General features: G+C 40.5%; 1 protein-coding gene across 1 annotated transcript in view; it reads left to right on the forward strand.

Moving 5' to 3' along the window:
• The window catches only part of ARHGAP8 (Rho GTPase activating protein 8), a 55,766-nt gene extending 40,138 nt beyond the window's left edge, over window positions 1–15,628 (forward strand). The window contains exons 9-12 of the mRNA XM_059816508.1: window positions 4,906–4,983; window positions 5,654–5,782; window positions 8,290–8,393; window positions 15,050–15,628. Coding sequence (XP_059672491.1) covers window positions 4,906–4,983; window positions 5,654–5,782; window positions 8,290–8,393; window positions 15,050–15,247 — 509 coding nt within the window. The 3' untranslated portion in view covers window positions 15,248–15,628. The remainder of the gene's footprint in view (window positions 1–4,905; window positions 4,984–5,653; window positions 5,783–8,289; window positions 8,394–15,049) is intronic.
• Window positions 15,629–16,740: the final 1,112 nt, after the last annotated feature.

The following is a 16,740-nucleotide window of genomic DNA, read 5'->3' on the forward strand; positions in this document are numbered from 1 at the left end:
CCATGAAGCACAACAAATCTTGCTGATGGAGAAAGTTTTGGTTCCATTTTTTAATGTGAATGAATACATCCTGGTGGTGATAGGCAGAATGGGTAGAGATGGATGGTTATGCATTCTGTATACATTTGGATTGCTGCAGCTTAGTGAGTTTACCTCCTGGCCTCCACTTCTTGTGATCAATCAAATATCTTTTAAAAATGCAACACCGGGAAAGCTTGACATTGGCCATATAAACATTTCTGAGTTCTTGACTTTTTTGTTTTCCTGTGAATGTTTTTACCTAGGGTTCATGGAGATGAGATAAATCTCAAGACTGGTTTGTGTGCCATCAAATAAAAATGAACCTTGTAATAAGCACAGTTTGTGTTTTTGGTGCTCAGGCATTGTAAATAAATTATGTTCAGAGGTACCAAGTGTAAACTGAGAATAGTCATTCATAAATCCAAAGGCTAGAGACTATGCCGTTCAGAACTGCAAGGACACAAATACACTTCGGGTTCTGTGGAGGGTGCACAGTTCTACATCCTTGTTGCTGCTGCTGCGCAGCTTTTCCGTAGGGCTGGAACTGTCCCTTCTCTCCCCCTCTGCCCTTGATCTGCTGTGCACCTTCTTGCAGTGCAAGTCATCTTTACAAACTGCAGACATCACGCTCACTTGTTCTGTATTCATTGCACAGAGTACAAGGGAAAGGAAGGCTGTGCAATCTCCTCCTCAAACTTGGACTGTATTCTAGCTTTAAAAAAAATCTCAAACTTGTCTTAAGCATAAAAATACACAATTGCCACTACTTTGCGCATTTAAGATGTTACACTGAAGGTGGACGATTAAAGTATGCTATAAACTCATCAGACCTCATATTAGAAATAAATTATTTCTAATTTTTAAAAGGGACTCTTACTATAAATAGGTAATCTGCAAGAAGATGTCTACATCAGTTGTATTAATGAGAATGAAAACCGCTTCCAAATCAGGATGGACACTTCCTGAGACTTGGCAAGACCCCAGCCAAAAGAAACATTTCCAAACTCAAGTTGGGACAGAAGGAATTCAGATGCTCACTCTTTGCTATTTCTCTTCTGAAAGCAGACAAATTAACAAAGGGTTTTGATGCCAGCAACCCTCAAATCAAGGATGATTGAAAGAAAAAACGTAATTTTCTCGTCTCTTTCTCTTTGACAAGTTTGCAGCAATGTGACAGCGTGTGTTGCTTTAATTTGTCTTTATCAGTTTTGATTTTCTGTGTCTTTCCTGTGGGACAACTGATCAAGAGGGGGAGAAGGGGGTTAAGTATTTTTAGCAACAGTTTATTAATTCGGAGTGTGACACAGTTGTGTCATTGCACTGTGAAATTTTGTGTACTGTGGTAAAAGCCATCTTATTTCAATGTGGAATGAAGTGCCTGCCTGTTTTCATTTATGATTACTGACATTTAAATAATTACTCGGTTAAATTCTCAATCGCAGAATCACTTTCCATTGAATACAGATGGCTTCTTCACTAGTCACATACTACATTTTTCTCTATAGCACCTAATATTTTTATTTATTTATTTCATTTATTTTTTTAAAAGGATACAAATGAATGCTTTGAGCTGCAGTGACTGGGATTGTCTTCAGGCAATTTTGTTTCCTCATCCCATAACTCTGCTGGCTCTGGCATGTATTTTGTCTGCAAAAAAAAGACAAAATGAAGAGTTTTATTTTAGTGTGGGCACCTTGTGTTAGCGTAATTATGCTCGTTCCAAGAACTGAGGGTCTTTTTCCCCTAGTGCCTGAAAGGAAGAGACAGGTTTGGAGAAAGTATTTCCTGACTGTGTATAACGCTGTGCATTTATCCATCACAATGGAATAACCAACAAGAGGCTTCAAGTCCCTTTCCTCCTTCCCATCCCTTATTATGAGACCACAGTTGGGGGCATATGCTAATGCTGTTCAGGTTATGTGATGTGGGAAACACCATCACTCAAATCACGTTTTCAGGTAGCTTTTCTCTGCCCTGCCTAAACACAGAAAGCACTGAGAGCAATTAATAAACTTACAGACCTCTAAAAAAAGTATCCTACTCAGTTTGTATGCATCACAGAAGTCAGAAAAATGTATTACAAAAGGGCTGTCTCTGTACCCAGGCTCATAGTTTCCCCCCTTCAACAGCATAATTGCTGTTGACTCATATTTCTGTTTACCAGTAGGCTGAAGGTATGACCCATGCTTTATTGAAAAATTGCTGCAATATATTATTTTCTGGTCTGAGCATCTTTTATGCAAAAAAGATGTGTCTCTTTTGCTGTTGCGGTTCTTTTACTTTAGAAGGAGAATATAGCTTTTTCTTTTTTCCTAACAATTGCAGTAACCTACATTTAATTAGCGTCACGTCATTTGGATAGGTTGCCCGCAAATGCAAGAAGGATTGGAGGTATCTGCTTTGGTAGTTGGCTTGTTGCCACCTGTGATCAAGCAAATTACGGTATATTGATTCAGTTTCAGCTGACCTGGAAAATGAATTCTGGAAGAAGCACAGATAACACCCATATCCCAGATTTTTGCAGATGAGGATAAAAGTTGCTTTTCCCCCCTCGGACCTCCAAGAAACATACCCAGCAAGAGCTTAGCATTATGTGCCATTACAGTAACAGCAATGGGATGCAGGGCCAGACAAGTACAGCTGCTGTCTATGTTACAGATTAATGTCTTTAATTAGACTCTTGAAAGCTTAGCCAATAAAGGCATAAACATGTTAAAAATTGATATTTATTACATTGTAGTTTATACAGTGAGATTCGTATCAGATTAAAGCATTAACTATGAAACCAATTCCTGCAAACCGAATTGCAAGTTTATGATGTCCATTTTCTGAAAGACTTGTTTCTACAGAAAACCTCTAGTCCACTGACAGCCGGCATAATATTCTACAGCTTCTCAGGAAATTATTGTATTTCTTGTTTGCTGAGGGCGATGCCTTGACGAGCTAGCTGTTCACAGCTGCCACTTCCAAAACTGTGTCTTTAGACAGCTTGCGCTCTACATCTAATGGAACAGTTTTACTACAGTGATGCCATTTGCCGTAACTTTATTTAACTGAAACATGACCTGGTCGGGAATAAAGTGAGCAGTCAAATAGATCATAATTATTGTCCATTTGGTTCTTTTAGTAAGTACACATGTCCTTCTTAGATATTGTAGTTTGGGATGTCATATTCCTTCCAGAACTGAGTGCAAGGGCTAAAGTTTTAATATTCAACCTGGGATTTAACAGGCAAGGGCATATATGCTTAGAAAGTAACTAGGAGCTGTATTCAGCTAAACTCCAGCAAAGCCTCTAAATCCAGTCAGTGGAGCACTTTCAAGTAGAGCTTGGGGTTCTTTGCAAAAGTCTGAAACATGTTTGTGAAAATTTACGTCAATAGTACATTATCAATTCTTTTAGTATACTGATCTAAATTCATATGAACAATACTAAACACTTCTGTAAGGAATGGGTTCATTAAGGAATTTTGTATTAATTTACTAATTTTTCACGTATAAAATCCGCGTGCAACCTGGGTGAATTTACAAGAATGACTGAGTATCTTTCATTAGTGTATGACTCAAAATTTTTATAGAACACCATAGTTATTCTTGATCATGCAAATAGATGCGTGTGTACTTTGGTTGAAATATGCAAACATTGATTTCAGTCTGGCTACTTATCTGCTGAAAGATAAGCATGAAAAAATAAAGTCAATCTGCTCTTCCACATTCACAGAAAGAAAAGTGCAGCAGTCCCTCCAAGTCAGGGGGTGGTCTGCCACCCTTCTCAAAACATCAGCAATTTTATGTTTTGTCAGGCCAGCATAGGCTAATATTTTAGATTACTCTGCTCCCAGTAGGAATCTCCAATTCAGACTACATGTGAGCCAAATTGCATTATCTGCTGGGTGGAAGGAACAGCACAAACTGGAGAGAAGGGAAGAGCGAGGGACGTGATGATTTTACCGAACTCAAAAGCAAGAAGTACCACAAGTCTCAAGAAAAGTAACACTTCTTGTCCCCATCCTGTTTTACATAATAATTCAGATAAATAACTTACCTTGAAAGCTGTGCTTCAAATTAGATCCCTGATTGCATGCATGTTATTGATGTTTTTCCTCTGTAGATGAAGTCCGATTTCAGTTAGTCCAAGACATGAAAGCAAATTAGATAGATACCCTTCAGGAGGTTTAGGATAAATATTTCAGAAGTGCCTCAAGACTAGAATCAGGTATTTCAAAATACCATGGGCAGGCAGAGTCTTAAGTCCCGCTGACTTCCAGAGAGAGGTGGAAGGAGCAGTGGTCTGCCCCAGACTACCTTTAACTGCGGAAGCCGGTATCCTTCCAATGATAAGAAATCGGCTCCTCGATGCAAAGATCCCGTGAAACATTTCCCAGCCTAATGGATCTTGTCTCACCCACTGACAGGAGAGAGCACTTAGGGAATCTTTGCAAATACCCTCTTTAGCTTGCTAAAGGTTTAAGGCATTTAAAAGAATAGCAGATTCACAGGCATGGTTTGGGGCTCAGTTTGCAGATAGGCTCAGTGAGAGTGGGTATATAAGCAGCCTGGTAAATCTCAATCTCCTATGTCATTAGGTGTAATTGAAAACTACTTTTAAAGAAAAAAAATAGTTGGCAAGACACTCCAAAACACTTAAGGAAAGGTGGCAGTATTTCTACGAGACATGTTAAAGAGAGTGCTATAGGCAATGTTGCAACATTACTTGATTGTATTTTATTTGATTGTTCTATTGTCAAGGACTTTATTTCCAAAAAATGAGTGTATCAAGTGGGTTTGTTCCCAAACCTTCTGCCTCTGTTCTGTTTTCAACTGAACCTATAGAGAAAAACAAGAGTGAGAGCCTTTACAAATGAGACCTGCATTGTTTTTTCAGGACTACAAGTAGAGGGCCTCTTCAGAAGGTCAGCCAGCATCCAGACTATCAAAGATGTTCAGAAACTCTACAATCAGGGTAAGCTGTCATCATACCATTGCCAGTAATAGTGTGAGGGCTTTGTTAATCTTCATTTTGTTGGTGAAGCAGAAATGCTAGCTTTCTTATAATTAGTTAATCATAAAACCATTTGTAACAAAAAATAATAAGAGCACTAGTACAGAAACCTGAGAGATAGCAACAGGTACTTAATGCTTACTGAAGAGCAAGTCATCAGTTGATGTCAGACTAGAGCTTACAAAATTCATAGCAGCTAATGAATGGTAAGGTTTGAGTCAAAAATGGTCTGCTTTTTCATAAACATTTGGATTGCCTCTACGCACTTTGAGTTACTGTCGTTACAAAGTACGATGTCTTTGCGTCATTTTGCCTCTGGTGTTTTTCCATGGTTATGGCAAAGAAATACAATTTTACCTAATAATTTATGAAATGTAGTGAAGTAATTTTGAAAGTCAGTGACTTCCCCATGAAGTCATTTTATGAAATGCCTTTATGGGGAGAACCTCTTATAGCAAGATTAATAAAACTCTATGAAAAAATACAAAAAGAAAATGCCAGGAGTTACCAGCAGCAGAAAGCCAAGAGATTTTCTGTTCAAGATGCAGTATGAAACAGTTTTTAAGCAGTAGTTTAAAGAAAAAATAAAACATGTGATTGAACACCTTTTTTCTTCTTTCTCTCCTTTTAGGCAAGTCTGTAAATTTCGATGATTATCATGATATCCATATTCCTGCTGTTATCCTAAAGACTTTCCTTAGGGAACTCCCTCAGCCATTACTAACGTTTGAGTGTTATGATCATATCCTCGGAATCACCAGTGAGTATAAATAAGTTTTAGAAAAATTTATACAGCAAGTTGAACTGGACCCGGCTAATTCATAATCACTGCTGTTTGCTGATCATGACACAGTTGTGGGTATATAATATCATTAGTGCTTCACTGCAGTCACAAGTGGACAACCTCTTAATCTGTACCAGAGCAAGGTCGCCAGGGTTACCAAGACCCTCTCTGCTTTTTACAAGGTCTTTCCCTGCCTTTTTCCCCCCTTCTTCCACCTTTTCTCCCCCTTTTCTCCCCCTTTTCTCCCCCTTTTCTCCCCCTTTTCCCTCCCTTTTCCCTCCCTTTTCTCTCCCTTTTCTCTCCCTTTTCTCTCCCTTTTCCCTCCCTTTTCCCTCCCTTTTCCCTCCCTTTTCCCTCCCTTTTCCCCCCTTTTCCCCCCTTTTCCCCCCGTTTCCCCATTTTCCCCCTTTTTTCTCCCTTTTTCCCCCTTTTTTCTCCCTTTTTCCCCCTTTCCCCCCCTTTTTTCACTCCTTCCCCCCCCTCCTTTTTCCCCACCTTTTTTTCACCTTTTTTCCCCTTTTTTCTTTTTTTTTTTTTCCTTTGTTTTCCTTTTTTTTCTTAGGGAGGGGATTGTTTTTATTGGAACTATTCCCGTGGGATAACACATTGGGAAAAAAGGATCTAAAGCCTTGAGAAGAGAAGGCACTGATTATCTAAAATCTGGTACCACATGAAACTATGAATTATAAAACTTTAATTACGTGGCCTTTGTCAGGGAGTAGAAGTTTACAGTGCTGGCAAGGCAACTCACTAAAAGATGGGGGTTGAATATCTGAGATCCCAGAATATCTGAGATTTAGTACCCAGTACTAGTAGAGACTGGTATTTTGCCATCCAGGCTATAGTCAAGCTAGCAGAGAACCAGTAGAGCTGCCAGTAATAAGTCACAAGCCCACATTTTTCCAAAACCTGCTTTTTAAGGAAATTGCGTATGTTATAATGGAGTATGGCTTCCAACAGAGTCTGTTTACATATCCTCAATAACCATGGGCTGATGCTGTGGCAAAGTGTAGGTTATCACCACTATCACGACTGTTGCTGCTGGGGTAGGTCACTAAAATAATTCAGGTCAGGCATGATTGTAATCATCAGACCTTTCTCCAGTACTAAAATAATTGCAATATGCCAGCAAAAAAAGAAAAAGTCACTTTGTACAGCATTTGAAATATAATCCAGTGTTAGTGTAATTCTCACCCAGACTGTCTAAATGATGCAAGGAGTTTGGGGTCCAGTTCTGGTTTTGCCCACCTGTAGAAATGAGTTAATAAACCTGCTTAGGTTCATCTCTAGAAAATTCTTACCCACCCAAGTGGCCATCTCAAAATTTTTGCCAGGACAGAAGAGTTTTCCTGCAGAATCACAAAAGTGCTTTCAAAGTTAGTAGAGTGCCAAAAGAGCATTTTGGGCAGGACTATGTCTCAGCAAGAACAAAATCAGAGCATAAAAAGTAGATGTGTGGTTTGCATGTGTGGAGAGATAATGGGATTCAAATCAAGACCTTTGAATCACTGAGTCACTAAGGTTGGAAAAGACCTGAAAGATCATCAAGTCCAACCACCAACCAACACCACCATGCCCACTAAACCATGTCCCACAACACCTCGTCCACACGTTCCTTGAACACCTCCAGTGAGGGTGACTCCACCACCTCCCTGGGCAGCCTGTTCCAGTGTCTCACCGCTCTCTCAGTAAAGAAATTTTTCCTAATATCCAGCCTAAACCTCCCCTGGCACAACTTGAGGCCATTTCCTCTTGTTCTGTCACTCGTCACTTGGGAGAAGAGAGCAACACCCACCTCTCTGCAACCTCCTTTCAGGTAGTTGTAGAGAGCGATGAGGTCTCCCCTCAGCCTCCTCTTCTCCAGACTGAACAACCCCAGCTCCCTCAGCCGCTCCTCATCAGACTTGTGCTCCAGACCCCTCACCAGCTTCGTCGCCCTTCTCTGGACACGCTCCAGCACCATAATGTCCTTCTTGTAGTGAGGGGCCCAAAACTGAACACGGTGTTCGAGGTGCGGCCTCACCAGCGCCGAGTACAGGGGCACGATCACCTCCCTACTCCTGCTGGCCACACCATTTCTGATACAGGCCAGGATGCCGTTGGCCTTCTTGGCCACCTGGGCACACTGCTGGCTCATCTTCAGCCGGCTGTCAGCCAGCACCTCCAGGTCCTTTTCTGGGGGGCAGCTTTCCAGCCACTCGTCCCCAGTCCTCTCTAGCAAAGAAATTATTTTGGCTGTTTCACTGAATTGAGAAAATACTCTGGAAGTTAGTCTTAGCCAGATATATGGTAATACAAAATACAATAGGGTCATTCAGAGGGATAACCCTAACTGTTACTGTGGTCGTGGAGGTTAATAGAGCTGAATTTTGTGGTCAGTTTTACAGATGGGTAGCTAAAGTAATTCCAGCAGATATAACTAAGGTATTATTTCTTGGTAATATTTAGATGTTTTGGAGTTAAGACTGATTTTGACATTGCAGGTGTGGAGAGCATTTTACGAGTCACCAGATGTAAACAAATCATTCAAGGACTTCCTGAACACAATTACGTTGTTCTGAAATATCTGATATGCTTTCTCCATATGGTGAGTATAGGCAAAATTTCCAAAATAGTGCTGGTCTTTTCTTTCTAAATCTGTTCTTGTTAATTCAACATTTAACATCTCCATAGAAAAATAAAACTGAATAATTTTAAAAGTATGATGAGGTGGTTGTGCAGTACTTGAATGAGTGAACTCAGGATACAGAACCCTCTAGTTCTGATAAGAGTCAGTGCTAAAAAATGGTCTGGCCATCCCTTCACCATGAAATTCTTTAGAATTGTAATGGAAACTACTGTGTAAATTTAAGTGGACTGTGCCTACAGTGGAATATTTAAAAGTGCTGTCCCCTTCACTCCCCATTCACAAATGTATGTTTTATTAGTTTGGTTCTTGGGGTTTTTTCCTATTTTGGAGTGCAAAAAAGCCTGAAAATAGTGGTTGTGTAATTTTCAAGTGTCGGAGTAAAACTAGGTGAAATCACCTTTTTTCTCCAAAGTATAAATCGTGGGCAACTAAAACACGAAATAAATTAGTGTCATTTTAGAAGATGATAGAAATATTAATGAGCTTTAGAACAACAGCAAAATGTTTTCTATTAAATCTTAAAAATAACATTTTCCTGTTTAAAATAGCCTTTCATTCTGTAATTTACTACAGTGTTAAATCAAAAACTTCGACCATGGCATTTTGCAAGGATTTTTGGTATGCTTCAGGATAAATGAAATCATGTGCCTTTTGTCTTACTTTTTGATTTGCGGGGGTTTTTTAACCCATTTTTTGAAACCCCACAATTGTGAGGGTTTGGGGAACATCCATTACAAATAGTTCTACAGTTAGCCTAGTGACATCCTTTGGTTGCCAGTTTATGTGCAGGGAAAGACAGAAATAGGAGTGCAAATTTCCCTTTCTTCTGCCTTATCCAATGCACTGCCTTTTCCAGATTGCATTTTTCAAATCCAGGTGCCTAAAATTGAGGAACATGGTGTCGCTGACACCTACATAAAGTGACCTAGCCTTCAGAAGTCCTAAGAGCCCACCAAAGCAGTCATGTCTGTGGAATAATGCTGATTTTCACCAGTGGAGGAATTAGCACTCAGTAACTGTTCTTGAGCTACAATTACGTTTGCCATATTCTAGCCAGTAGCATATTTCAGAAACAAGTACATTTAATCCCTTTTTCTATCAAAACACTAGAGAAAAGCAAGATTAAAGGAAACACATTGATATGACCCTCACTCAGCCAGCACTTGCAAGGTTGCTGTAATACCCGCATGTTCGTTTACTGTTGCTTAGCTGAACTCTAATGCTATTAAGGAAATCCTCATGTCATTTGCTATTATTTTAGCAACTGATATCTCACCTCAGTGTTATGAATCGTGTAAGTGACTTTGTTCCAATAATAGATGCACCATCTCAACGCACTTCTTAAGAGCTGAGCACTTCAGGTGTTAATGAGGTGTGCAAAAGTACTACATAGTGTTTTGTGTAACTGGGCAACAGAACATAGCATTATTTTTGAGTATGCCTTGTTATGTAAAGCACAGCATCAAGTTGATACTAGTGCTCAGATCTGCAATTTTTGCTGATCCATGGCTTTTCATCCTTAATGTCTCAGGGAATATTTGCATTTGGAAAGGTCAAGGGAACGCGAAACAATCTAGGAGCTAGAGATTTCTATTCATTGCAGATCGGTGTGCTGCACAAGCTGCCACAATTCAAACTTTAACAGAGCACTTTACCAATAATCCTAGTTTTTACCTGCAAGCATCAACCTTCTTACATGTAAGAGGCAATTTAATTCTTCCATGAGCTCAGCCTTGAGTAGTCCAAGAGGTACTTGTGGTAATTTCATGAAGTGGGATGAATTGTAATCACTTGATAGAGGTTTTGAGCACTCCAGGTTTGATACAGGCTTGTGGAAGAAGAAAAAAAAAAAATCCCTGTTTCCTCTGCAGTCTCAACCCCCTTACTTAATGAAACAGCTCCTTCCAGTCCAAGGGTGCAAGACTGTGCAACTCCTACAGAAGTGAAAGACTTGAATTTCAAAAATAGGTCTATATTTTTTAACCTTAGATTAGCAGTGATTTTACCAGTAATGAGCTCAGCGTGCTGTGAAAGGTGTAAGCTGCCCATCTCCACTTTGCAGTGTATCTGGCCGCTGGAGAGGGATTTGCAGGGTGCCCTTGGAGTTGCAGTGGACTGAGGTCCCTAGGCAGGATTGGGCAACCAGGAGCAAGAGGGAAAACAAAGGCCGGTTTTCACAAGTTGGTCCCTGAATTATGTCTGTAAAAGATGTCCATGCTTGCTCAGCTGATCTCACAAGAGATGAGTGTGCACAAACAAGTGTTTGTGTTCCACAAGCCCTGCGTTGCACGTGCAGTGGATTTATGAATGCACATGCAAACTTAAAAGGGCTCGCAGAAGTCTTCTTGCAAATTACTTGGCAAAGCACTCTAAGGGCTACAGTTACCCAGTTCTGAAGCCAGAAACCATTTAGTAGTAAACTATAATTGTAGTTTTCCATGACGGTCTAAGGCTAAAGAATCAGGAAAGTTTGTAGAGGCAATAATATCATCTAGATTGTGTTTTTATAACCACATCTTTGGTTTTGGTACTAGCTGATACAGCCCCTCTCTATGGTTACACACTTGCCCTCTCTGCTACTTATTTCTGTCCCTGCAGCCATGCCTCATGCAGGGGAAGGGTGGCTGACTTGGCTGAAAGAACCATTGCAAAAACCTGCCAAATTCAACACATCAAACTTGGACCAACTAGAAAAAATGGACAAGGTTTTGGGGCCCATGAGCTATGAGTTACAGATATGTAACTGAAGCAGCGAAGTTAAAGCCAAGTACAAGCTGGAAAAAAAAAAGCTCTGAATTAATGTTTTGTCTCAATCGCTTGTCCAATTGAAAAATGTAATTAGCACCAGCAAAGCTTGGGGGTGGCTGGAGATGATGGGGCACGTTGGGAAGGATTAGATGACTAAGCCTCATGGAGCAGATACAAGCAGTTGGCAGGTCTGCAAGGTAGCTGAGAGTGGGGGATAGAAACTTCTATTTCCAGTCAGTTTGTGGGGGTGTTTTAATATCTCGTAATTTTCTTTTGAAAACGTTTTGTGGAGTTCCTTTCAACATTGCGACTGAGAAACCAAAGAGATGTTGATGTCCTTATATTTTTAAAATGTGATGGTGATTGGCTGTTTCTACCCTCTGTATTTCACTGTTTAAGTTCATTAGGTAGTGTAGTGGCTGTCTGCTTTCACTCCTGCAGTATCCATGAGGATGCTGGGATGCAAGTGTGTGGAATCCAAAAATCATCACAATTTTGCTGGGGGAAGCTGGGTGTTTATTCTGGGGTAGTGAAAAATGTGTATTTTGCACTTGTTGATGTGGCACTAAATCTTCGGTGTTTATTCCCAATGATGAGTTTTGCAATGTACAAGTTTTATCTTTCTCGAGGACTTTCTTTCAATATAGGCTGTTATTACTTAATGATTTTTCTATACGTGTTCCAGTGAAAGGGGGAAAAAACCCAACAAACTGGAGCTGCGTAGTTCTTTGTTGTAATACTTTTCTGTGACGTTCAGATTATTCCTTCAAAGATAGGCTCTAGGTCCTTGGAGAACTGTCTTTTATTAACTTGTCAAATTGACAGAGCAAGTGTATTTTCACTTGAAACAGAGATGACAGTTACTAACTTTGTGAGGGAATCAAAGAAGAAGTCAAGGGGTTAGTCCAAATGCTAAAGATGTCATTTGTATTTCTTAGGTAGAACGTAGCTTTGGGGTGCAGTTATTTAGAGGGGTTAGCCCACAAAGAAGTTGGCTGACTGCATGCTGCCCTTACATGGTGTAGTGTTGGAAGAAAACATCAGCTGCTCATGATGGTGTTGTAGATGAAGTGGATGTGTTCGTGTCATTCAAGAAAGAAATCTGGCATTGGGGTAGTGAGGGGGTTGAGACCGTGTGAAGCCTGATCCCTTCGGGGCAGGATAAAGCCATTACCACTGGTATGACAAGGCTTCCTTGCTTGCAGCTCTTGGTGAGCCGGCAAAGATTATTGTGGAGAGAGTCGGATTCAGTCGCACACTTTTTCTTGGATCTGCTGAGGAAGGTATTGCTGTGCGTTTTGGAGTGAAGCAACGTGCAGTGTCTCCCTTGAATTCCTAAGTGACAGCCTCACTGATGACTCACAGATAAGGCTTAGTGTAGCTCTGCCTGAGATGATATAATCACTGTTTCATTTTATCTTAAGGATTTTCTCTCTCGTGGGAGAAGCTGTGTCATGGGTATTTTTCTTGATCATTTCAACATTGACTGTCTCCTTGAAAAGTTCAGAGTGGTGGCAGGTGGGAAGAGATGGTTTCATCTTGGAGTTAGAAACATCCTTTGAAATAGTTGGCCTAAAGAGAAGAAGTAAGTCTAGCTCTACCAGCAAGTCGCAGTGGTGTTGCTTTGAGCTGAAACATTGGCCTTCAAAGGCAGTGGCTAGGTTAAGCTGGGGATGTTTCAACTAGTGCTTGAAGACAGCACCTGTACACGACCTGCGGGATGGAGCGTGTTAGGGAGCATTCCCAAAAACTGGGGGAAGACAACTGCAACAGGTTTGGCTCCTTTTGCTGTCCTCCAGTACTATACTACATGCTTCTGTGCCATCACAGGGTACTTGTCCTGTATACACTGAAGGTACCTCTCTTAGGATATACAGCACACATCTTTGGCTTTGTGCTATAGAAAACACAATGAGATGAGCTGTAGCTCTCGCATTATTTTAGAGACTTTCAGCTGAAAGAAACACCAAAAAATAATTTGTCCTCGATCCACAGGGGTTTCACATGTCCAACATTACACAGTGTGGATGCAGCCAGTATGAGCCACTTGACCCAAGGGCCAGAACGCAGTCCCTAACCTTGTTATATTTATTAGTATCCAAACGCCTGCTTCGTTGTCCAGCTACCTTCAGGGTAATACCTAGGTCTATGTCTCCCATCGTCGTCCTAATCGTTTTCCCTCGTCAGTTATTTTGGTAGTAGTTTAGCTTTTGCTACATTGCTGTAGTATAATGAAGTCTTGTTTGAGCTGATCTCATCTGGATCAGATTAAATGAACAAGATGGGCTTGTTGGTTTTTCTGTATAGTTAAATAGTGCATTGAGAGCAGTATGTGAAGATCAACAGTTATATGTGGTTCGTGCTCTAGAGAGAATGATGTGGGTTTTGCATAAGGTCATGAAGCAGGCATCGCCATTTAATCTGATGACTTTTTATTCTCAAGTTGTGAAGTCAATCCTTTGAAAAGTTAGTTAGGGCACCAGTATCTCCTTCCTTTATCCAGCCCTGCTTCATGACCTTAAAAACAATTGAAGCCTTTAATATTTGTAGTGGAAGTAGCATCACGGTAGCTCTGATGTCCCAGAAGAGTAAGGCAAAGATTGGAGGGAAAGATAATACCTACTGTTGAAAAAATTAATACGGTTAGGAGGAAAATTTTATGCTTTTGGGCACATAAGTGCTTCTTCATGTCCCCCAAGGAAAAGACTTCCATCCTGTGTATGTGTCTGAAGGGCATTATATCCCCTCATGGTTGAGCAAATAGGCTCCTTGCTAGGTAAGACACTGGGGAGGGTGGGTCTGTGCTGTAGGAGATAGAGGGGAATGAAACCTGTGTTACTGGGCAGGGGGCAACTGGAGTTTATGCATACGCTAAGAAGTGTTCACATGATTGTAATGTTTCTTAGATTTTCCTCTAGTGCCCTCAGGCTTTTCATAGTACTACAGAGCTACCTTTTCAGGAGGCTTTTATGGCAAGCCAGAAATGGAGAGACACTGAGAAGTAGAATTTTTGTTTTCCTATTCCCCTTGAAATTGTAGCAGGAAGAATACATGAGAGATTTTGCCCAATAATTCCTGGTTCTGTTCTGAGATGACAGCTTCAGAGTAACCTGTACATCGCAGTTTGTGACTGTATGGTCTTCTCATGTCAGATTACCAATCAACAACTGCAACCATCAGCCTGAGAAGAACTGGCTGAATTACCTAGGTCAGGAGGAATCGAGAACACCTTCAGCTCGCTGGCTCTTTACAGTAAGAGCAAACTTGTCAGATAGGACACCCAGAGCACATTGGGCTTTAGATATCAGCCATGCAATGCAGGAGAGCAAAACACACACAAATTCCCTGCCAAGCTCACACAGAGAAAAAAAATACTCCTGCTACCCAGTTCTGGGCTCACATCCACAGATAGAAGTAGAAGACATCATCTAGGTTCAGAACAGATTTCAGTGCTGTGTATTTTACCTACAGCCCATTTTCACCTCCATTGCTTCAGAGGAATTGGGTGGATGTGGGGGTACTTGGAAGTGAAGTCATGCATCAGTGGGAGAAAAAAAAAAAATTCCTTCTAAACCCTTGCAAACAACTTCAGAATTCCTCAAGGTTTATTCCATAGAGGACACAGTACCGAAGCAGATAGGATAGATCTTTGTTTATGCTGTCCTTCCCTGCCCCCCAGCAGAGATAACAATAGATTCCATATAGAAGCATTGAAAACAATTAATTTTCTGTTAAGAAGCCAGTGATGAACCTGTGGCCAGGGTCTGCTCCCGTCATCCGTTCATCCTCAGTACAGGGTGCTCTCTTGTCTCTCACTTGCTGGGGCACATGTCTGCATATACTTATTCACGTTTATGTTTTTCCAGGTTTCACAGGAGAGCATATATAACAGAATGACAGCATCCAGCCTGGCCTGTGTCTTTGGTTTGAATTTGATCTGGCCATCGAAAGGAACAGCCTCCCTGAGTGCTCTGGTACCTCTGAATCTCTTCACTGAACTACTGATAGATTTCTACACAAATATATTCAACTCCCGAACAGTGCCTGGTGAGATCTTACCTTAATGCTCCCAGAAAGGGAAATGGAGTATGGCTGCCTGAAGGAAAGGTCTCCGTGCCTCAACTAGTGGGAGCTTTATATTCAGGGCTCTCTCCTGCAAAGAAAGCTTTCAATACAGAGTAAAGCCTCTATACCTTTCCAAATACCAAACATGTTGGGAGAAGCACGCTGCCCCATATATTCTCATCACATGGGGAGAATATGTACATGAGCACTCAAAGACCAATAGGTCAAAGTGAATCCCCTTACTAAATTTGAGCAGCTGACAAAAAATGGTATGTTAAAAAAAGTCATGACACTACGTGCCAGTCTGTTATTTCTTTGGGGATCTGGAAACCTTACTATGTGGCAATGTTTTCTGCATGGGCAGAGCTAAGTTCTGGACCACTCCTGAATGTACAGCTTTCTTCTTTTTTTATTACTTTTTTTTTATTTGAATACAAGTTTGTTAGAAATTTCCTTATTAAATTAATAAAGATGGAATCAATTTTTAAGATACTAAAATTTCTAAACTATTTTTCCATATATTTAAGTGTCTTGTTTTACAGAAAAAGGTGTGGGCAGTTGTGGCACATCAGATTTGCAATTACCATGGAGAATAAAGTGTTTCCTGGGTAATTTGAGTTGTGCAGACAGCTAACTAATTATGCTTGCAAATATCTAATATATGCAGTTAATCACTGTAGCTGCACATGCAAAGTGTGTGGAAGTTTTTTTCTTATAAGTTCAAATGGGGACCAATAATCTTACGGGGTTTTTTCTCTAAATACTTGGAATTTTCATCAGTGGAGTTAAATCAGTGAGTGCATAATACAGAATATAGACTAACTTTGAGAGGAGTACCCCTAATGTTTGGGCTGCATGCTTTTATGGTTTGAGCTGATAGAAATTTGCTCTTCAAATCAGTTTCTCTAGAAAGCAATAAGAGCAACAACTTGGATAATATACCTAATATCATTTTTATACATTGAAAGCCTATTATTAGTCCAATGTGAATAATTAGCTAACATAAAGGGAGAATTTTCAGTGTTTTCTTTCTAACTGTGCCTTTAATAACGCTTGTAATTGATGAACTCTAAGACATTGCTATTTCATTGTTTAATACTGGTTGGTAATGGGGTGGTGTAACGAAGTTATCATTAAAGTTGTCTGCAAAGCAAAAGAAAATTAACCAGTGGTAAAAAAAGGTAAGTGGTATTTTCCCTAATGCTCTGGTCTTCCTGCTTCTGTACAAAGCTAATGAAACAGAGGGACTATTTAGACTTCAGTAGAAGTAATAGTCTCAGGAGGACAATTTAGGCACCCCTCCTCTGCAAACACACAGCCACTTCTTATCCTGGAGGTTCTAGCGAGTTGAGGGATTGTACTTCTGGCCTTCCTCTTAGCAGTTACAAATTGCCTGCCTGTGTAAAGGGTGCAACAAAGTCTTACTGCAGAGGGTCAAGGGGATTCATCCTTGTCAGCAATTTCAGGAAGTAACCAAGTATTCAGAAGGCTG

The sequence above is a fragment of the Gavia stellata genome, chromosome 4 (assembly GCF_030936135.1).
Source record: "Gavia stellata isolate bGavSte3 chromosome 4, bGavSte3.hap2, whole genome shotgun sequence".
NCBI lineage: Eukaryota > Metazoa > Chordata > Aves > Gaviiformes > Gaviidae > Gavia > Gavia stellata.